The 21,117-nt window shown below is 53.9% G+C and overlaps 2 protein-coding genes across 6 annotated transcripts in view; both read left to right on the top strand.

The window, feature by feature from the left end:
- Positions 1-4,013: 4,013 nt before the first annotated feature.
- On the top strand, positions 4,014-9,704 carry DRC10 (dynein regulatory complex subunit 10; the record flags this gene model as incomplete). Its single annotated transcript, XM_084217468.1, has 4 exons — positions 4,014-4,657; positions 5,883-6,116; positions 8,287-8,358; positions 9,426-9,704. Exons 1-4 carry the CDS (start codon positions 4,043-4,045, stop codon positions 9,702-9,704), a joined length of 1,200 nt encoding a protein of 399 aa, XP_084073594.1. The 5' UTR covers positions 4,014-4,042.
- Positions 9,705-11,507: 1,803 nt separating this feature from the next.
- The window catches only part of OSBP2 (oxysterol binding protein 2), a 96,006-nt gene continuing 86,396 nt past the window's right edge, over positions 11,508-21,117 (top strand). For 2 of the 5 annotated variants that reach the window (XM_084217455.1, XM_084217454.1), the window contains exons 1-2: positions 11,508-11,848; positions 19,290-19,367. In XM_084217455.1, coding sequence (XP_084073581.1) covers positions 11,583-11,848; positions 19,290-19,367 — 344 coding nt within the window. In that variant the 5' untranslated portion in view covers positions 11,508-11,582. Of the gene's footprint in view, positions 11,849-18,373; positions 18,692-19,289; positions 19,368-21,117 lie in introns of those variants that run through there. The other 3 variants (XM_084217457.1, XM_084217456.1, XM_084217458.1) reach the window with 2 other exon arrangements.

Here is a 21,117-nt window from a genome sequence, read left to right as displayed (position 1 = left end):
ACAGGATTTGAGGTTTGGCCTCAGCAGACAGATTAGGAGCAAACACACATTCTGGTCTCAGTGCCCTGACAGCCCCAGGGACATTTTCCTGTGCCACAGCTGCCCACAGCTGGCAGCGTCCCTCTGCACTCCTGCTCCTGCCACCCAGCTCCAGCCTGGTGCTCTCAGAGCCAACCCAGCACCTCCAGCCCTCCCGTTTTCCTTGCTGGGTCCTTTAGCTCAGAGCTTACACCAACCCCACTGCACCCATCCCTTCAGCCAGCTCTGTACTGCTGGGACTCCCTGGTTTCTCTGTGCCCTGCCTGGGCCTTCCTGACAGGCTCTGGGGGCCAGGGAAGTGCAAACTCCTTCCCAACTGTCCAGGATACAGATGCCATCATCCCACTGACAGCATGACATGGGAATGAGGGAACAGCAGCCAAAGCTGCAGGAGGGATGTGGTCAGGGATCAGCTGGCCCTGTGGAGTCCTGCAGGGCTTGGTGTGCTGCCAGCAGAGCACAATGTAAGGCTACAGCCAAAGGACTGTGGCAGGAGGGGACTGGCCCTGCAGTGACAGGATGGGGTGCTGTTGCCTGCAGCAAGGCTTCATTGTGTGCTTCTGCTCTTTCCCCAACATTTCACAATTAGTTCAAATCATGCCCCTCCTTGATGTCCCTTCCCTGGTCCCTCACAGGGGTGGGTGGTAGAAGGAACAGGGAAATTATTTGGGCAAACCAGGCTGGGGTGGATCATGGTTTTCCCAGCAGAGGGACCTGCCAGCTCCTACGCCCTGAGCTGTGCTTCCCTTTGCTGCAGAGGAACGGGATTCAGCACCTGGAGAGGGGTTTGGGTGGGCTGAGGCCAGCTGGGCCCAGGGAAGTCTCTGGCCCTTGGGTACCTGTCACAGTCTTGCTGTTGGAACACAGCTGGACTCAAACTGTGGGGGACAGTGTGCCCAGGCTGTACCAGGAGCTCCCAGCTCTCCCTCCCCTGCTTGGACACACCCCACATAATTTGGATTCTTGGGCAGCTCTGGCTCAGGCAGTGATGCAGCCTGGTGGGTTTGGGTGTAGAGAATTGTTTGAGGATAAATCTGAGGCTTTCCTACATCCTGGATGAGGTGGGATTGACGCAGGTTTGGTAATGCTTCATCCAGCTCCCAAAGTGACCCAGTTTTCCTCCCAGCTGAAGAGCTGCTGCTGGCCTGGAGCAGTGTGGAGCTGCAGGACGAGTCAGGGCTGCTCTGGACATGTGTCATCACCCCCGTCTCCTCCTGCAAGACGGCATTATCTGTAATTACCCAGATCCAGGAGGGAGCAGCAGTGATCCACAGTCTTCCCTACTTCAGAGGAGGTTTGGATGCAACCCATGGCTCCATCCCTTTCCTTCCTCTTTCCCTGGATGTCACAAGGACTTGCTGTGCCTTCAAGCAGGCTGTGCACACCAGACACGGGGGACTCTGGTGACACTCACTGGCCAGCTGATGCCATTTCCAGGTCATGGTTGTCAGGAACTCCAAGTCTGCACTTCTTGGAGAGCAGTAGCACATTTCAAACAAAGCAAACAGGACACTCTTCAACTTTGGAAAGACATTCTTTTCATGATGGATTTCATTCCAAAATATCTGCAGTGCATGTGGCAGCCTTTCAGGGGAGTCAGGGATCCCTTCTGGAGTCCTTGTCAAGAAAAGCAGCAGCTCTCCATGTCTCAGGGGCTGTTTTTGTTATGTGATGAGCTCCATGAGGACACATCCAACTGACAGCACATCCCTCTGTAGCCTCAAATCACAGTTCTGCTGTGCTCTCGATCACACTGCAGCCAGGAAATCACAGATCTTCTGGATTTAGATCCAGTGGGATCCCAGTTGCCAAATTAGAGCTTGAGAAGGTATTCCTGGGCAGGTCAGTGCTTTCCCTGGAGGCTACAGGACAGCCTCACAGTTCCAGCTGCCCCTTCTTCCCACAGTGGGCTGGGCATATCCCAGCTTGGGGTGGACCCAAACCCAGGGTCACTGTCACACTCAATCCCATTCTTGATTCGAATCAGTCCTTTGGCAGAGCCACTCAGGGCAGGAGGGAACCCACACGGAGGTCACTGCTCCAGGCAATGGGCCTGGAGGAAAATGACTTGGGGGTGCTGGAGATGGTACCAGGTATGCCCAGGTGGGCAGGTAGGCCAAGTGTCCCCTCATCCATCCTCACCAGTGCCACACCAGTCCTCGTGGTCCCGCTACATCTCCCACCACCAGCCTCTCTCTGCTTTGTGTAGGGAAGCGGTTGGGAATGGGTGAGCAGAATTATTCCTGCACTTGGACACTCCCTGCACAGAAATAAAGGAGCTGCTCGGGCCAGGTAAGGCTGGGACCCGGGACAAGGCTGCCCGTGAGGGCATGGCTGTGCCAGCATGACTGTGCTGTGCCAGCTCCTGCGAGGGACAGGGCACGGCTGTGAGCGTGGCCTGGAGCTCAGCACTTGCCTGGAAACCAAACCCTCCTCTGCCGAGGGCATCCATCACGGCCTGGGCACAGGCTGAGGGCAGGCTGCAGGGCAGCGTTCAAGGGCCGTCATGTTCTTTGCAGACGTCAGTAAATCACAGGTAAGCAATTAACTCAGCCTGTACAACATCAGCATCTTCATCAGCTGAGCTTCATTATCACTTTTATGGCCCCGTAAAACCAGCCACGTTAACAGTGCGGCTTAGGGGAACTATTGCGTCCTGATGTTTCAAAACAGCCCCTTCGGGGCTCCTGGACACCCACTGGGCTGACCCGCGCCTGGCAGACGTCGCCTCGCGGGGAGATAAAGTTTATTATTCGGGTTACTCCTGCTCTCAGGAATACAGATCTGGTCAGCCCGGAGGGGGCGAACCGACTCTTCCCCCTCACAGCCCCCACCGGCGCCATGACACACCCCAACCCCTGGCGGTCGCCGCCGCGGGACTCCTCATTGGACAGCGGAGCTGCCAATCAAGCGGTAAGAGGCGGGATCAGCACCACAGGGAAGGCCCCGCCCCCTCCGGTCGCCTGGCAACGGTAGGCGCTGACGGCGGGATCGGGATCCGGACCGGGATCGGGATCGGGACCAGGATCGGGATCGGGATCGGGATCGGGATCGGGATCGGGATCGGGATCGGGATCGGAACTGAGTGCGCTGCAGGGGTGGAGGCCGCCTGGGGCTGCCATCCCCCCGTAACCGATTCCTGAGGCACCCCGTGCCACCCCCGGGATGCCCAGGCCCGCTGGTCCCACGGACCCCCCGGATCCTCCCGCACCGGCCCCCCGCCCCTCGCACGGGGTTCTCCCCACCGGGAATCACCGCCCCGACCTCTGACTGTTCCTCAGTCTCTGGGTCCTCCTGCTGTCTCACAGGGACACCGAGGGGACCTGTCGGCCCCTCCACTACAGCCGTCCCCACCTCCTCCCCTCCCCTCTCTCCTCCTCTTGCTCCGTCCTTGCCAGTCCTGCCGGGTCCCCTCTCCCACCTCCTCCCTCTGACAGGGACCGGCCTGGAAGGGTAGAGGTTTCCCATAGAGGTTTCCCACTAGGAACCCTCCCCTTCCCTCCAGGGTGGTCCCAGGGCTCTCCAAACCCCTCTCCACACCCCTCTGGGCACTGCAGAGCTGCAGCTTGTGCTGTTCTACCTCAGCTGCTACTCAGAAGCTGTTGGGAGCTTTCCCCCCACCACCCTTCAAAGCCAGGAATCTATCACCCCCTTCCCATGGGTGTTTGACAGCTGCTCTGGGACAGAGACCAGCTCTAATCCACAACCCTGTGTCCTGACCCCCTGCCCAGACTCAGAGAGAGCTCCAGGGTAATCTCAGACTGTCATGTTTCCCCAAATTACATCGTTTCTCTAATGCTGTCACTGTGTTTTCCTTTTAGAGAGAAAATCCAAGAAGGGAGAATATGTGACAGCAGCAGCAGCACAGGGACCTCCATTTTCTTACAGAGTCTCACCTTGTGTAAGGGCTGCCTTGTCTTTGCTAGACTTCAAACCACCCAGGCCACTGGTGTTTAAGTGAATCCAGGGCAACAGGGGATCCTGCTACATTCCAGGCATCCTCATGAAGAAAAGAACCTTGGTGAAGGACATGGCAACTCCAAGGAAGGGAGGGATCCCATTAGGTGTCATGAAGGTGTTAGATCCACGCCAGCTAAAGCCTGATAGCACGGAGACAGAAAGAATCCTCACTGTCTTGGATGAGACCATTGTCAAGCTGGAGATCACCAGGCTGATCCCACGGATTACTAGCTCCCTGGACAGGTATGCAAGGATGCTGGGACCTGAGATCACAAGCGGCCTTTTGGAGCATCAGAAGATTTCAATGGAAATACAGCACCTGCTCACCAACCCTGGAAATGTGAAGAGCCTGAGAGCTGCAGAGCAACGCCTGAAATCCTCCCTGAGAGACATCCTGAGGCTCTTCCTGGTCAACCCCTTGCTTTACCATGGGCTGAAATTCGAAGTTCGGGTGAGAGAGTCACCAGCTGATGTGTTCATCAAAGCCTTCATGGAGTTCCGGGACTTCATGCTCGAGAGGCTCCTGACCACTCCTGATGAGGAGAGGGAAATGATTCAATTCATGAAAGACATTTCCCTCCAGGTTGACAAAAACACAGAAATTATCTCAGGTCTACAGGGAGAGCTGGCAGGAGTCATCCAGAATCGAGATGAAGAGGTATGACCTTGTGGGAATGTGTTTCCAACCAAGTGGAAACTTGGTTTTTACTGGAGCAAAACCTTGCTAACTATAAACCAATCCCTTGCTAACTATAAACCAATCCCTTCCTAAAGAGCAAGTTCCAGAAATCCTTTCTAAACCAGATCTAAAACTTAAAAATAATATTTTAATTGTAAAATATAATGAAAAATGCGTATTGCATGCTTGTTTTTTTTTTTTTTAAACTCAAATTTAGCATGTTTTGAACCTGTTGTCACCAACGAACTTAAACAACACAAGTCCCTGAGTTCCAAAGGAGTGGCAGGACAGGCACAAACTGCTGTGGTGGTATCCTGGCAGGGTGACAATGCCAGCTGCCTGCTTCATTCCCTGCTGCTGAAAGAATGAAAAATCATTACAGAGAGAGATTGCTCTGGTTAAAATCCATTTTTTAATATTTGCTCTATCTTCACTCTTGCTTAAAACCAACATTTGTGTGACTCCCGACTCTAACAGCTGCCTTGGAGCATTTGTGATTAATCAGTGATTATACAAATTACATGAATCTTTAATTTCATCTGCAGCTGAGGTGCAGATAATTGACTGGGCATTTCCCAGGCACTTTCCCAGTCTGTGTACCAAGCCCAGAGCTTCTGACAACAATCCTTTGTTTTCTACCTGGGTTTCTCTTTCTCCTCCCTGCAAGGGGGGTTGGCTGAGAAGGTTTTGTCCTGCTCACTGGTGGCAGAGCCAGGACCTGATTTCCCCTTTCTTTCTGCTCCTTGGAGTTCTGGGAATTGAGATTTTTATGTGCAATTTGGCAGCCTGTCCAGGACATGGGGAATAAATCTGTTTCACTGATCCCAGCTGGGGATTTCCCTCCCTGAGCTGTGTCCCCCAGACAGTCCCTTGGAGCCTGATCCAGCCCTTGAGGGAGCTACAGGGCTACTCCAGAGAATCTGTTTTGGCTGCTCCTCAGGTGGCAGTGCCAGTGGGGCTTGGGATGGTTTGTTCTGTGCCTTTACAAACAGGTTCCCAGAGGAGCCAGGGGAAGGTTTCCAAAGCTCCTGGGTAAATCTAACTCTTCCCTCAGCTGGCAGTGGCAGGGCCTTGGTGCTACCTGAGCTGGCCCCTGGGGGTCCCTTCTTGGATCTCCTCCAGCTTTGCAATGTTTTTTCTTCTCCTGTTCACCTTATGCCCCAGGGGCATTTCCCAAAGGTATTCCTCTTGTTTTCTGGTCTAGGTTAGCAAGAAGGACGAAACAATTGAAAACCTCAAAACCACCATGGAAGATCTGGCCAAGAACTGCAAGACTGACATCCAGCTGATCATGAAGGAAGGGGAAAAGCAGAAAAAAGAGGATGAGGAAGCCTCCGTGGAGAGGTGTGCCAGGCTGAGGCAGGACATTCAGCGCCTGGGAACACAGTTCAATGCACTGGTGCTGGAGCATCGAGCCTCAGAGCTGGTTCTCAGGAAGGTAAAGGGGAGGAGAGCCCTGGAACAGGAGGTTAAAGCCTTTTTGCAGAGCTGTCAGCTCTGGCTGCTGCCTGCTGCAAGGAGTTCCTTGGTCCCTGCTTGTTCCTGGCAGGATGCACATGGTGTTTGTCAGAGCACACCCGCCCTGTCCTCATGCTCTGCTGATTCCAGTGAAAAGCAGCCCTGCAGTGACAGCAGGGACAGAGCTGTCACAGGTCCTGCTCCTGCTGGCTGCCTCAGCTCTGGGAACACCTTCCCACTGAGCTGTGACACCGGGCAGGGCTCAGGGCAGCCAGGCTGGAGCAGGACACGTGTGGGATAGTGACAAACCAGGGATCTGCTGTAGGGGGAGCAGGGCAAACAATATTGGCTTGGTAGAAGGCATCTTTTACAGCTGATTTATTGTTCAAGGTGGAATGGAGCTGATGCTGAGGGCTCAGCAGGTCCTGCTCTGCCCAGCTTGGCAGAACAGAGAAGCCAAGGAGTCAGGCTGGGCTGAATGGGGGGGAAATGTAATTTCATAGAATCATCCCAGAATAGTTTGGGTGGGAAGGGACATTAAAGCCCATTCAATGCCACCCCTGCCATGGGCAGGGACATCTTCCACTGTCCCAGGCTGCTCCCAGCCCCATCCAACCTGGCTTTGGGCACTGCCAGGGATCCAGGGGCAGCCACAGCTGCTCTGGGCACCCTGTGCCAGGGCCTGCCCACCCTGCCAGGGAACAATTCCTCATTCCCAGTCTCCCATCCATCCCTGCTCTCTGGCAGTGGGAGCCATTCCCTGTGTCCTGTCCCTCCATCCCTTGTCCCCAGTCCCTCTCCAGCTCTCCTGGAGCCCCTTGAGGCCCTGCAAGGGGCTCTGAGCTCTCCCTGGAGCCTTGTCCTCTCCAGGTGAGCACCCCCAGCTCTCCCAGCCTGGCTCCAGCCCTTGGAGCATCTCTGGTGCCTCCTCTGGACTCTCTCCAGCAGCTCCAGGACCCTCCTGTGCTGGCCCCAGGGCTGGGCCAGCTCTGCAGGTGGGGCAGAGGAGCAGAATCCCCCCTCCCCTGCTGCCCATGCTGGTGCTCAGCCCAGGGCTGAGGGGGTTTCAGGGCTGGGGCAGGTGCAGCCCTCACCCAGCAGCACCCCAAAGTCCTTGTCCCCAGGGCTGAGCAAATACAGGAGGAGGAATGGGACAAGCAGACAGGCTCAGGCCCCTGTAGCAACAGCTCTGCCCCAAGCAGAGAACGCTGGTGACACAGAGAACTGTAAAAAGGGCATTTTCCTTCTCATTTTGCTTTTTCTGAGTATTCTCTCCAAACCAGTCCAGCCTCCCATGGGCAGGAAGCCCACGTGGTGATGGGGAATCTGTCACTCTTGCATTGGGTGGTACAGCATGAAGGGCTGGGCACTGACAAAACATCAGACCCAATTTAGAGCTGCAGTACAGGCCCCAAAATCTTTGGCAGAGGGGCTGTGTCAGGCAGCTCCTGCTGCAGTTCCTGTCACAGCAGGAATGCTTTGGAGAGCTCAGCTCATTCCAGTGCCCCAGCAGATGCATTTACTGACCACAGAAGCCTCCTTTCCTCAGCAAGTACAAGTTGTACTTGTGGTCTAAATAGCTCAGGTGGGACCTCGTGATGGCCTGGGAGCCCTTGGGCCATCCATGGGTAGTGCCACACAGGAAATGGAGCAGGAATGATTCCACAGAGCACACATCCAGAGCTGGAGGTAAAACTGCCCCAGGCTGTACAGGAGTACAGCCACTGTTAAACAGTTTTACAGCCAGAAAGATCTCTTTCTTTTAAAAGGCACCATCTTCTGAGTACTTTCTGTCCCACATTCATGTTTTGCAGTTCTCTCTTGCTTCAGTTTCAAGCTGGTTGCCTCAGTTTGTTGATGACTTGCCACATTCCATCAGACATGTTCATTTCCTCCTGCAGAAAGCAACTTCTAGGTGCTGTTCATCCCCCCAGCTCCATGCTGTAAACCAAATAAAGCCCTCTGGGAATGTCCCAGGAGAATCCTTAAATCAGGGCAAACCACATTTGTGTCAGCTGAGGGAAGCTTGTCACAGGGAGGAGGTGAAATATTCAGATACATAATGATGCTGTGGCTCAAAGTTTCCCTGTTTTCTCACTCAGGACACTTCTTACTAGGCCTCAGATGTCTAATCTTGTTTTGTCTTTCAGGAAAAGTGCAAAACAGAGGATGAAATTGAGATATGGGTCCAGAAATACGACACAGACATGACAGAAAAACAGGTGTTGGCCTTAAGTGCTTTGCTCTGCCATAAAGTGATTTGCTTGGGTAGATTCCTGTCCAGAGGGACACATGGTTCTTACCCAGGAGACCATGGAAGTGGGAGGCAGTTCTGCATCCAGGCAAACACAGGGAAGGGATCTTTGTCCTGCCTGTGTGTCCAGGAGTCCTCTGCTTCTTTGGCTTTAGGAGAAATTACATCCACTAAATCCCACAGTAAATCCCACAGTATCTGGGGGCAAATGGGTCCCCATGTTCTGTCTGGGATGTCCACCTGATGCCAGGAAACAGGTTTTTCAGTTTTGCTCCAACCCCCGATCCTCATGGCCCTACCTGGTGTTCAAACCCTGCTCCTGTTCCTGCTGAATCCTTGGGGATGTGCTGGGTGTTACAAAACTCAACAGCCTGCCCCCAGCTGAGCCATAACAGGCTCAGGGTCACATCAGTACCCCCAAAACTTGCGTCTAGGAAGGCCCTGGGGGCTTTCCTGTTCTTGCAGTACTTATGGGATTGGATAAAAGCTGCTGGATTCCTTACAGAGCAAAATACAGGGAGGGGCCTGAAAGCTGCTGCTAATTGTAAGGAATGATCCCCCGTCAGATGTTTAATAATGGGATTATTTTGGTTTCCTGTCCCTGGAGAGGAAGGAGCCCCAAGTTTGGGGCAGAATTTGTCAAGGCAGACCCACCCCCACAATGACAAAACATCAGACCCAATTTAGAGCTGCAGTATCTTTGGCAGAGGGGCTGTGCCAGGCAGTTCCTGCTGGAGTTCCTGCCACAGCAAGGCTGCTTGTGGAGAGCTCAGCTCATTCCAGCACCCCAGCAGATGCACTGTTGGTTCTCCAAATCTTCCACTGTGTGTGGGAGCATTTTTCAGGGGAGCATCAAGGGGCCCAGAATGTCATGAAACTCCCTGGGTACTGGGCACATGCCTTCCTTTTGAATCCCTTTGGAAAGGCTCCAACCAGTTGAGATTCCATGGCTTTGGGATGGGTTTCAGGACCCTCACCTGGGGATGTGGGGAGAAGCTGCTGCCAGACTATCCCTGATCCCTGCTGTCCTGCCAGACCACATATGATGAGATGGAGATTGAATACAACGAGGAGAAGAAGCAGTTGGCCGTGCTGATGGAGAAACACGCCCTGCTGCTCCAGGAGTACACCCAGATCGAGGAGGAGCGCAGGATGCTCAAGGAGAAGGAGGAGGAAGCTGCACGGGAAGAGGCCAGGAGGAACAAGGCTGCCACCTGCATCCAGGCCTTCTGGAAAGGCTACTTGGTGCGGTCCATCTACAAGTCAATACTGAAGAAGGGAAAGGGCAAGGGCAAGGGTAAAGGCAAGAAATAAAGCCTCAAATATCTTTTCTCTCCCTGGCAAAGCTGCTGTGTCTGAGCTCTTCCACATAAAAGCATTGAGAATTGTTAAGGTTGGAAAAGACTTTTAAGATCATCCATTCAAGCCAGTCCCACCATGTTCACCAGTAACCCTTGTCCTCAAGTGTCACATCCACATGTTTAATGAACGCTTCCAGGGATGGTGACTCTACCAGTTCCCTTGGCTTTAGGACCCTTTCCATGAAAAAAAAGTTTTGTTAATATTTAATATAAACATCCCCTGGCACAACTTGAGGCCATTTCCCCTCATCCTGTCACGTCCTGCTTGAGTGGATTTGACAGCCCACTCCTGACTTTAGGGCCCTTCCTTGCAGCGTCCCTTCCCAGGAGAGAGCAGTGGCACTGGTGAGGCCTCTCCTCAGACATGGCCAAGGAAGGTGTGTTCCCTTCTTGGCAGCCACAAGAAATACTGGGATCCATTAGACTTTGAGAAGTTGGCAGCCATGTGGATAGTTTGGGGTGCAGTTACATCAAGAAGGACATTCCCTGTCCAGATAGACTTCAGTTCCCAAAACTGTACAGCCTCCAGGGAGACCTAAAGGCCCTTCCAGTGCCTAAAGGGGCTCCAAGAGAAATGGAAACGGACTTGGGACAAGGGGTAATGGCTCCCCACTGCCAGAGGGCAGGGATGGATGGGATATTGGGAGTTAGGAATTGTTCCCTGGGAGGGTGGGCAGGCCCTGGCACAGGGTGCCCAGAGCAGCTGTGGCTGCCCCTGGATCCCTGGCAGTGCCCAAGGCCAGGCTGGATGGGGCTTGGAGCAGCCTGGGACAGTGGAAGATGTCCCTGCCCATGGCAGAGGGTGGAACTGGGATGAGTTTAAAGGTCCCTTCCACCCTAACCCATTCCATGGCTCTCTGAAAAGCAGCCTTTGGAGTCCAAAGCCCTCTCAGGCTGCTGCAGACCCAGGAGTGGCCCCACAGGCTGCCTCAGTGTCCCTGGTGTTCCTGCCTGAAGGACTCTCTGGGGAGGAATGGCTCACCCAGCTGCAGAAGGACCGGAGCTCAGCCCAGAGCAGCACATGGAGCATCCTTCACCCTCGGAGCTGCCCAGCCTGGATGCCGAGGCTTGGAGCCCAGTGCGCTCTCGGGAGAATTCCCAGGGCTGGGGGAGCCTCCTGAGCCCCTGGCACGGCTGCGACAGTGTGTGAAGGTGATGGCTGAGGATAATGGGATCAGGGGGATCAGAGAGGATCAGGGAGATGAGTGAGACGTGATCTATGATAGGGGGGGAGAATGAAGAGAGGATAAAGGGGAAGAAGGAAGGGAAAAGGAAAGAGAGAATGAAGAAGGGAAAAAAAAAAGCTGGGAAGAGAAAGGGGAAAGGGAAGAACCCTCAGCAGACATGGGAACATCTGGCCGGGTGGCACCTGTCACAGGCCTCCACACCCTGTGGACAGGCACCTCCTCAGGCACAAAATCCGGGCCCGTGTGCTGCTGGAGGGAGCAGGTGAGAGGGACAGCAGGATGGGGCTTCTCCTCGCAGCAGGGCAGGCAGCATTCGGGAGGATTATTTACGGGAAGATTTACACGGAAGAGTTTCACCGTCATCCCACCGCCCCAGCCCCCTGGTATGAAATGGCGGCGGGGGGCCAAAATGGCGGGGGCGGGGTGAGGGCGGGGGCGGGGTGAGGGCGGGGGCGGGGTGAGGGCGGGGGCGGTGCCGCCGTTCCCGCCGTTCCCGCCCCGCCGCCGGGGGGCGCGCGCCTCCGCCCCGCTCCGCTCCCCTCCCCGCGGGGCGGTCACGTGGCGGCGGCGCCGCCCCCGCTCGGTGCGGACGGGCCGGGGCCGCCCCGGGAGCGGCGGAGCCTCGGCCGGGCCCCGCGGGGTCTATGGGGAAGGCGGCCGCGCTCTGCGGCGGCGGCACCCGCGGGCTGGTCTCGCTTCTCAGCGCCGTCCCCTGCCTGGCCTGCCACGAGCTGCCGGCCATGAGCGCCGAGCCGGGCGGCCGCGGCGGCGGGGGCTCGGCGGGGGGAGCGCCCGCCGCCCCCCCGGGCTCCGACACCTACAAGGGGTGGCTCTTCAAGTGGACCAACTACCTGAAGGGCTACCAGCGTCGCTGGTTCGTGCTCAGCAATGGGCTGCTCAGCTACTACAGGTACCGGGGCCGGGGGACCGGGCAGGGGCCGCCGGGAGGGGGGACGGACCGCGGGGACTGCGCTGTTGCACAGTGAAAATCGCCTCGTACTGTTTAGTTTGGGTTTTTTTTTTCCTCTTTTAAAGCCAAACTCGGGTTTTGATCCTGCAGAGCCGCGGGGGTCCGGTGGGGGCAGCGGGGCCCCGGGATGATGGAGCGCCCTGGATCTCCCATCCTTCTCTCTCTCCATCCCTCCGCTCCCGGTGCAGCAGCTCTGTCTGCTACTGCTGCCCAAATCACAGCCTTCCATCCAAACCCCCCAAACCCTCCTCCCTTAGCTGTGTAACCCGCTCCTGCCGTTCCCTGCCAGAGCCTGCCAGTCCTCTTTCCTTCCCCCAGCGGTGCCGGTGGCTGCGGGCGCTGCGGTGGCGGTGGAAGGGTGGCCTGGGGTGCTGTGCTGGCAGTGTTGGGCTTGGGGAGGCAGCCCCGGCACGGAGGGAAGCTCCAGCAGCTGCTGCCAGCCGTGCCTGGCTCCCGGCGCTGTCTGACGCGCTGGGTTTGTGCAGACGGGCTGTGGGCTCAGCGAGGAGCGTGTCAGACACCCCGAGGCTGAATCCAAAGCGGTGTCATCTTCGTAGCTTCTCTTGCGCTGCTTGTCTCGCTTGAGTGGGGAAAACACAAATGTGGATGTTGGTGTTTTTATCCTCCAGGAAGGCGTCCCTGTGTATGGTAGGAGGTGGAACGACAGGAGCTTTCAGGTCCCTTCCCACCCAGACCGTTCAGGGATTCTGTGATTTGGATCATGTTTATTCTTGTCGCTTGGAACACAAGTGCTCTGTCACCCTCAGTGGTGTGCAGCAGATGTTGGCTGTACTTTGGGACACGGAAACAATCCTGAATATTAAAGATGTTTAAAAGCTTTATAAAATACCAAGTCTTTAAAAGTGCCAAACCCCCTGAGACAGGAATTCTCTATAAAGTTTGTGCCAAAGCTGTTTTTCCTCCCGACATAAAGTTCATCAGCTGATTTCCTCCCAGCTCCAGCTGCTGACACGTAGCCTGAAGCAGATTGTAGAGCTCCAGCTCCCTGTCAGATGTGAATATAAACTCTTCCAGCTCTAAGAGAGACCTGGGTCCCAGGGTCCAACTACAGCAGGTAACAGCGCAGAAGAAAAATGATGTGGTTGTCTACTCAGAGGTGTTGAAAACTCTCAAAGAACTTAAGCCAAACAACCTCCCCCCCAAAAATGTAATTACCTCTCAGTAATTCAGCTAATTTACTGTAATCCTTTCTGGAATGCCTTAACTCTTCTCAAAAAGGCCGTTGGAGTTTAACACCCCATTTGTAACCATGTCAGAATATTATTTTTGCGTGTTGATGCCAAGTCCGTCATGCGTGAACAAGTGGTTTTCTTCAACAATTATTTTAGATGGGAACAACCAGGTTTATTTTGAGACCATTTGATCTGTTTTAGGCTGAAACAACAAACAGAAACACCCAAGGAAATTATTCTGAGCTGCATGTGAAGGAGTTGAAACTTTGTGAAGCTTTCAGGCAGGGCAGACCTTCAGCAGCTGCTTGGGGAAAAGGATGCTGGAGGATTTTGTGCTTCTTTTCATCTCTGGGCTTGATGACAACTGAATTAATTTGGTTGTGAGTCAGGAGTACAAAAATACAGTGCAGAACACGTGGTGAAGTCTTTCTTAAGTGGAGAAAAGCCTCCATGATACTCTTCAAAACCAGTGCTCTGAAATAGTGGCTGTGTCAGCTTAAATTGCTCATCTGGGAGCACTCCTGGGAGACAGTCTGGGGTAAAAACTGGCAGTTCTGTTTTGATAGGAATTCTAGCTCCATGACAGGAGCCAGGCAGGTGTCAGGCTGCTGCCTGTTCACTGAGAAAGAGCATATATCTATATTTGTCTATCTATATATATTCTATAGAGGTCTCTGGCATTCTGAGAGTCACGGGTCCTGCTTTCTGCTGGCTCTTTGTGCTCAGCTCAGCCCAGCCCAGCAGGTCCACACCAGAAGTCTCCTTTCCTGCCCTTGCAGGTGAACTGCTGTGCTCTTCTCGTGTGCTCACCTTTGGAGCTGCACATCCCACCTGCTTTAGCCGTGGCTGCTCAGGAGTAGCTTTGTAGAAGCTTCATTTTGCTTGTCTGCTAAAATCATCTAAACTGGGAAGGCTGCCCCGTGGTGCCCAAGCTGCCTCCTTGAGTGGATTGATTTTGTTCCAGGTTGAAGCTTTTTGTTGCATTTGGATTTCCTGCCTCTCGCTCTCGAGCTTTAAACCCCAGCCTGTCACGTTGCCTGGGGGATTTTGGTTTGCTGAGTTGAGCTGCTGAAATCCCGGGTGTCCCCTTGGTGTCCCTGGAGGTGCTGCTGTGTGGGTGGGTGCTGGGCCATCCTTTGGAGCCGTTCTGAGGGCTTTGCTCCAGCAGCCAAGTGCGACGCCTGTTTGCTGCCCAGTTGGTTTCACAGGGACAGTTTGCTGAATTAAAGCTTCTAATTACAACATTTTCCCCAAATGGAGCATTTAAAGCCTCCTGTAGCTTTGCTACATCGATGAAGACATCAAGTCTTGCTGCCAGGGAAACTTCATGTGCCTTTGCTTTGTATTCCCTCCTCTGAACCTGTGAAAAATAACAACTGCTGAGGAATTCTTGAGGAGCTCCTGTGCAGTACCCTCCTCTGGAGGGAGGTGTGTGGGCTTAGGAAGTTCCTAAATCCACAGCAATATGGTTGGACCATTTTACTTGCCCTTGATTGGTCCTCCTAGGTCATTTTTCACCAAGTGTTTTGGCTGATTCAGTGATGCTGGCGTGGGAAGGCAGTTTGGGGATGCAGGACTAGTCTGCTTGACTTGCTAATGATCCAAACTCTCTCTCTGAACTCCTCTTGCAGGCTGCCACTCAGATTTATCATTATCTATAATTAGCGGCTCTGTATGGGAGAATCTAATCACCTTGAACAGATAAGTGTTTTCAAGGAGATTAGAGAGGATCTTCAGGTGACTATTAATTCATTGAAGACCGGCGTTGGCTCATGTGACTATGGATGCTCCAAGAGTGTTGTGTTCTTCCAGCAGCTCCTTGACCTTTCCAAGAGTTCTGGGATGTGTTGGCTCCTCTGTGGGATGGGCTGGAGCTGGGTTCCTGTGGGTTGGGTGTCTGGAGAGCCTTCAGCAGTGCTTTGTGTGGGCACGGGGTGTAATGATGAAAGCAATGACAAATGGAGAGGGGAAAACCATGTTATTGTTGGGAAGGGAAAGGCTTCTCCATCAAGCAGCATTAACTCCTCTCTTTGAGCAGTGATGGGTGCCTGGGGCACTTTAGCTGTCTTGTCTGGGTTATCCTGCAGCTCATTTCCCTGGAAAAGCTGTGTTTCACAGAGCAGCATTCTTCACCAGCTCTGTTTATCCAGCAGTTAACTCTTGGTTGGCATCATGAGGGCTTGAGCACAACCCAGAGGTATTTTCCCTGTTTCTTGTGCTGAGACTTCACTGAAAGCTGAGGAGGGGAGTTCAGGAAGGAGCTTGAAAGCCGCTGCTGATGTGGGGGGGTGGAGGGAGCCCAGGAGAGAGCTCTGGGAGCCTCTGATCCAAGTGTTTGCCCAGCACTGCCAAGGCCACCACTGACCCGAGTCCCCAAGTGCCACATCCACGTGGCTTTTCAGTTGCTCCAGGGATGGGGACTCCAGCACTGCCCTGGGCAGTTGTGCCACCCTGACCACTCTTTCCGTAAAGAAATGTTTCCAATATCCACCCTGAGCCTCTCCTGGCCCAGCTTGAGGCCGTTCCCTCTCGTCCTGTCCCTGTTCCCTGGGAGCACAGGCCGATGTCCCTGACTGTCCCCCTCCTGTCAGGAGCTGTGCAGAGCCACAGGGTCCTGTTGAGCCCCTTCAGCTCCCTCAGCCACCTCTCATCACACTTGTGCTTCAGCCTCTGAAATCTCCAAGGTGTGAGCTTGCAGAGCCTCTCCAGGCCCCTCTTCCAGTGTTGGACTGCCCTTGGAGGGGAAAACTTTTCCTTAGATTTAGCTTGTACATGAGAGAATGTGGCAACATGCTCTCCTGGAATGATTTCTGTGGCCCCCTGTCCCTGTGCAGACAAGTCCTGCAGTGTTTGTGTCTCTCTGGGTGCTGGAGCGTGCAGGTTTCCAGGGCAGCTCTGCAGCTCCTGGTGACTTCGAGCTACTTGTTTTTAAACAGTGATGAATAATTGGTGTTCCCAGTCAGCTTGTTTTCCCATGGCACTGTCTGGATCCATATGGTGCTTTGCTGTTGTTCCTTGTTATTTGCCCATTCTGGAGGCAGCTCCTTGCTGTGCTTTGTCCCCGGGGACACGGTGCTGCCACAGCTCCCTGGGGACACTGCATGTCCCCATGACACTTGAGGGGTGCCATGGGGTGGGGGGAATGATGCTCTTTGGGCTGCAGGTTCCAGGCTGGGTTGCTCTGCTCCCAGGTAGTGCTGTGGGGGAGGTCGGGCTCACTTCAGTCAAAACAGCAACTGCTGCTGACTCTGCAGGAGGGCGTGAGACAGGGATCTTATCCTTAGGGATGTTTCCATCATGGCTTGGTAATTAGTGCTGGCTGAGGGGATTTACAGCTGTTGCCTGGTTCTGTTTGCTGGTTGCAAACTGTGATAAGAGCCATGAACCATCTTTCTCCTTTATTTCTATACATATGATCTTCATTTGGCTAGATGGGATGGATATCGTCTCTCATCCCATCCCTGCAGGTAGTCCAGGCCATGCTTGGAGCAGCCTGGTCTTGTGGATGGTGTCCCTGCCCACAGCAGGAGAGTGGAACCTTTAAGATCCCTTCCCACCCAAACCATTCTATGATTCTATACTGGCCAAATACTTAATTTGGTGTAATTGTAGAAGAAATGACTGGTTTGTCTTGCACAGAGCTAAACTGTGAGGGGGCAGAGCACTCTGGCAGCAGCCTGTGCTGCTGTCTCCATGTTGGGCACGTGGGGATCCCTCAGGTAGCTTGGCTCCCACGGCAGTTTTCACTCCTGGAGCTGTTGGCAGGTGTGGAGGGTGTTTAGGGGCTCAGCTGCCTGGCTCCTTACCTGAGTGAGGTGCCTGTTACCCCTTTCTGGTGTGCCCTGGTCCAGCTTCCATTGCTGGAGCACACACTGGTGGAGTTCTGCTTTGCTGTCCCAGGCAAGGGCAGGGGGTCACTGTCCAGCCCTGCATCTCTCCCCCATGGTGCTGGAGCTCCCTCAGCTCTGCTGGAGTGGGACAGCAGGGGCTCTGCTGACCTTTAGGAGCAGAGATTGGTGTGGACTGGCTCCTGCTCCAGGACATCCCTGGCTGTGCTCAGCCCTGGAAAACCCTTGCTAGCCCTTGGTCTAACTGCTGTCATGTTGCTCCAGGAGAAGGATGGCTGTCCTTTGCCTGCAGAGGTGACTGGCATCACCTGCCTCTTCCTGCAACTCCACTGCCTGTCTTTTTCCAGGGAAATATGTATTCAGCTCTGACTTGGCTTGCTCCAATTACAGGTTTAAGTTGGTGCTTGTATGGCCTGTCATCCTCTGTACCCACAGTGAGTCACTGGGGAAGGAGCTGATCCTTCTTGTCAGGAGTATTGTGAGGAACCTGCTGTGCTTTTCCATGCAGCATCCCTTGTATCCTGCCTCGTTTTTCCCTGAAAAGGAGTTTTCAGTCAGTGCCATGTGCTCTGAACTCACCTCTGAACGATGATGATGTTCATTATCTGTAGGTTGAGTTACGCTGCAGCAGGTCAGACTCCTGAGCTTCTCTGTATTTTGTGCTTGTGTATCAATTGTTGCAGCTGAGTAACTCAGCCTGGTAATTTTAGGTGCCTAAAGTGTTATCAGTGATATCAGAGCCCCCTGCTCCCTGTAGGTCTGTTCAGCTGATGGCAAGCAGCTCAGGTTGTCACCCTGAAATGTGAGTTGTCCCAGCCTGCTATCAGGAGGGCAGGCAGCATCCTGGAGATTTGTCCCTGAATAAGATAGTGCTTCCAAACCTGAGCTAGCTGGGGGTGTTAAATATCCCTCATTATACTGTTCAATTGTTGTAGCAGTTCCTACAGCAGCGTGTCAGGGATCTTTCTACACTTTGCATCAGCCTTTGTTTGGTTTCGTTCGAAAAGCTTGTTTAATAATTAATGACACAACAATCCCGTTTCTGCCGGCTGGGGCTGGGCTGGAGGAGAGCAGAGCTGGATGTGAGCGTGGTGCTGGGCAGTGGTGCTGACTCACAGCCCTGAATGTGAGCGTGGTGCAGGGCTGGTGCTGAGCCTTGGGCTGCCAACGGATCAACGCTGCAATTAAACATGCAGATGGAAGCGTGGGACTGCGTGTCAGTGGAGCTCTGCCATGAAAGCAGAACAAATGGGAGCAAATCTCCTCTTTGGTCCCCTTCCAGGCACTTGGGATTTGCTTCCCCCTCTGCGAGCCAGGGCTCCTGGCTGGGCTGTTTTGTACCTGCCTGTGCTGTCCCCAGGTGATGCTGCTCCTCGCTGTGAGCGTCGCTGCGGGCGTGGGGCTGCTCCCGGGTGACATTGTGGCACGGCTCTGATGGAGCTGCTGCTGTGTCAGCACTGTTGACTGTGGCCAAACCCGTTGTTACCTCTGTTTTCCCTGCCCTTCCTTTCACACCGAGCTGTGTTAGTATCCACTTTCCTTGCTTTTTTTTTTATTTTTATCTAACTCTTCAAGGCTATTTCTGCTTTGAATCACGACCGGATAGATGTATGTCCCTGCAGTGACTCAGGGGGAGGTGCTTCACTCCCTAAAAATAGTCTTAATCCTCCAAATCTTTCTGGATGAGAGCACTGGCTGGGCACGCGTGGCTGTTTAAAGCAGCTTCTGCAATGCATGTGGGGGTAAATATGGTGAAGTGGGAGTCAGTGCCTTTCTCTTTTCCTTCTTCAACACAAAGCAGTGATTCTTAATCTGTTGTTAATAGCTAGAGCAGGTTTCTTCTAGGAAATTTATAAGAAACACAGCAGGAAAATGTTGTCCTTGGGGCCTGCTGGTTGTGTATTGCTGTCGTAAGATCTTCTCACTTCAGGCACAGACACCTAAACACCGTGGCTGGGTGGGCTCTCAAAAACAATGAACTCTCCTTCCCGTGGCACAGCCGTGGATGTGGCAGCAGGGCTGGGTAGCCTGGATGGGAGCAAAGCTCCTTTGGGGAGTCACGTGGCCTCCTGGTGCTGGTGCTGTTGAGGTCCATGGTTGGTTTCCTCAGGGATGCTCCCAGAGACGTGGGGCTGTGTGTGCTGTGTTCCAGTGTTGCTGTTCCCAGCTGACTTGGTGCTTTGTGCCTGTCACTCAGCCCAGCACAGAATTAGAGTATTTGTCACAGCAGCAAATATCCATGGCAACTAATTCCCTAGCTCTGGAAATCTTCATGATTTTTGAAGTTTCTTTTTTTCCTGTGAAATGCACAGGGGTGGTTCCACAAACTTTTTTTTTCAGGTCTTCTGCAACTGTCAGGAGTGGTGGCTCTTCTTGGAAGCGCTTGAAAAATACACCGGTCCCAGTTCGGAAGATGGGGTGAGTTTGGGTGGATTTGGCTGGAGCATGGACATGGATGATTGGGATGTGCTCATGGCAGTGGGACACAGACATGCCCCTCCTCTCCAGGACTATGCAGGAGTGGAGACCACAAGATTAAAGAAGCAGATTTTTGTCTTTGAGGCGTGGGGGTGGCAACTGTGCCCACAGCTCGTGAGGAGTCAAGGAAGTTGTGTCAGGAGAATTTTAGGTTGGATTTTAGGAAAAGGTTCTTCCCCCAGAGGGTGCTGGCACTGCCCAGGCTGCCCAGGGAATGGGCACGGCCCCGAGGCTGCCAGAGCTCCAGGAGCCTTTGGCCAGCGCTGCCAGGGATGCCCAGGGTGGGGTTTGGAGTGTCTGGGCAGGGACAGAAGTTGGACTGGATGATCCTTGTGGGTCCCTTCCTACTCAGGGGATTCCATGATTCTGTGTAAATTTCAGCCTTTGGTTTGAAGCCCTTTTTAGAGGGCTCTGTCCAGGAACACTTAGGTGGTGCCTGGTGTCAGGGCTGTGTTCTCCAGCAGCCCCATCCTTTGTTCTTGGAAGACTTGAGACCTTCCATCTTTTCTGTTTCCAAGCATGCACGTTCCTGTGACTGATGCTGGGTGCTGTTTATCTGCTGTTTATTATTCCCAAGTTGCCACTGTGGTGTTTCCCAGCAGGGCTAGTGGAGCAGAAGGCGCTGCAAGTTTATAGTGTGTGGTCAGGTGGAACTACTCTATGGCTTTATTTTATCCCAGGAGAGTTTTCCATTCCTTGTCAGCTGGATCTCTGTGGTCTGTGCTTGGGAGAGTCTGCTTGAGGCTCCCTGGCTGGGATGGAATTTTTATCAGCAGGAAGAAGAGAGTCTCAAACTAAAAGTCATTTTGTGATGGTACAAAGGTGACAATCATCTTAATACTGCATAATTTACATTTGGCACACAGGACACACTGTCAGCTCCCACTTGGAATTGTACACAACACGCAGGGCTCCCCAGGAGCTGGGGTGGTGGTGGTGCTCTGGTTAGCTCTATCCTCTCAGGCATTGAATAGGAGTCCATATAATTTGATTGGTTTTTGGTAGCTGTGATAAGATCACAGTTCATTAGTCACAGTATTTGCTGTGTAATGTGGTTATTAATGGGTGAGTGCCCTCGCAGCCTGGCTCTGGGTGATGCCAAGTGGAGCAGAGAGGTCACAGGTCTGCAGTTCAGAGGGACTGTGACAGGCTGGAGCAGCAGGGTGATGGGAACCCTGTGAGGCTCAGCAGAGGCATTGCTGCTGGAAGCAACTTTGCAGAGGAGCCCCTGGGGACAAAAAGGTGATCAGGAGTGACCAGAGGTCGGTGGTGGCTTTGGCTGTGTCAGCAGAAGTGTTGAGGGAAGAGACTGTCCCCTCTGCTCAGCAGAGGAGTGCCCTGTCTGGGCCATCAGTCTAGTTTGGGGCCTGCCAGGATGATGCTGGAGCAGAGGAGACAGGGAGAGCCACAGCTCTGTGATGGAGGGTGTGAGAGGGGACAGAGCCTGTCTCTGCTCATGGCAGGGTGAGGCACAGGGCTGGGACAGCACGTGGGAAATCCTGCATGGACACATGGAAGCATGCTGGTTTGGGAGTGAGGACTGAATACTGGGACAGGGATCTGGAGAGGTGCAGGGAACTCATGGCTGTTCCAGCTGTGGATGGCCGGAGTCCTGAGCAGCCTTGTCTGGAGGCAGATGCTCAGAGCAGGAGACTGCACCTTAGGCCTCCTGAGGTGCCTCCCAGACACT

The sequence above is a fragment of the Fringilla coelebs genome (genome assembly GCF_963513975.1).
Source record: "Fringilla coelebs genome assembly, chromosome: 17".
Taxonomy (NCBI): domain Eukaryota; kingdom Metazoa; phylum Chordata; class Aves; order Passeriformes; family Fringillidae; genus Fringilla; species Fringilla coelebs.
This window is presented reverse-complemented; position numbering and strand designations above follow the sequence as displayed.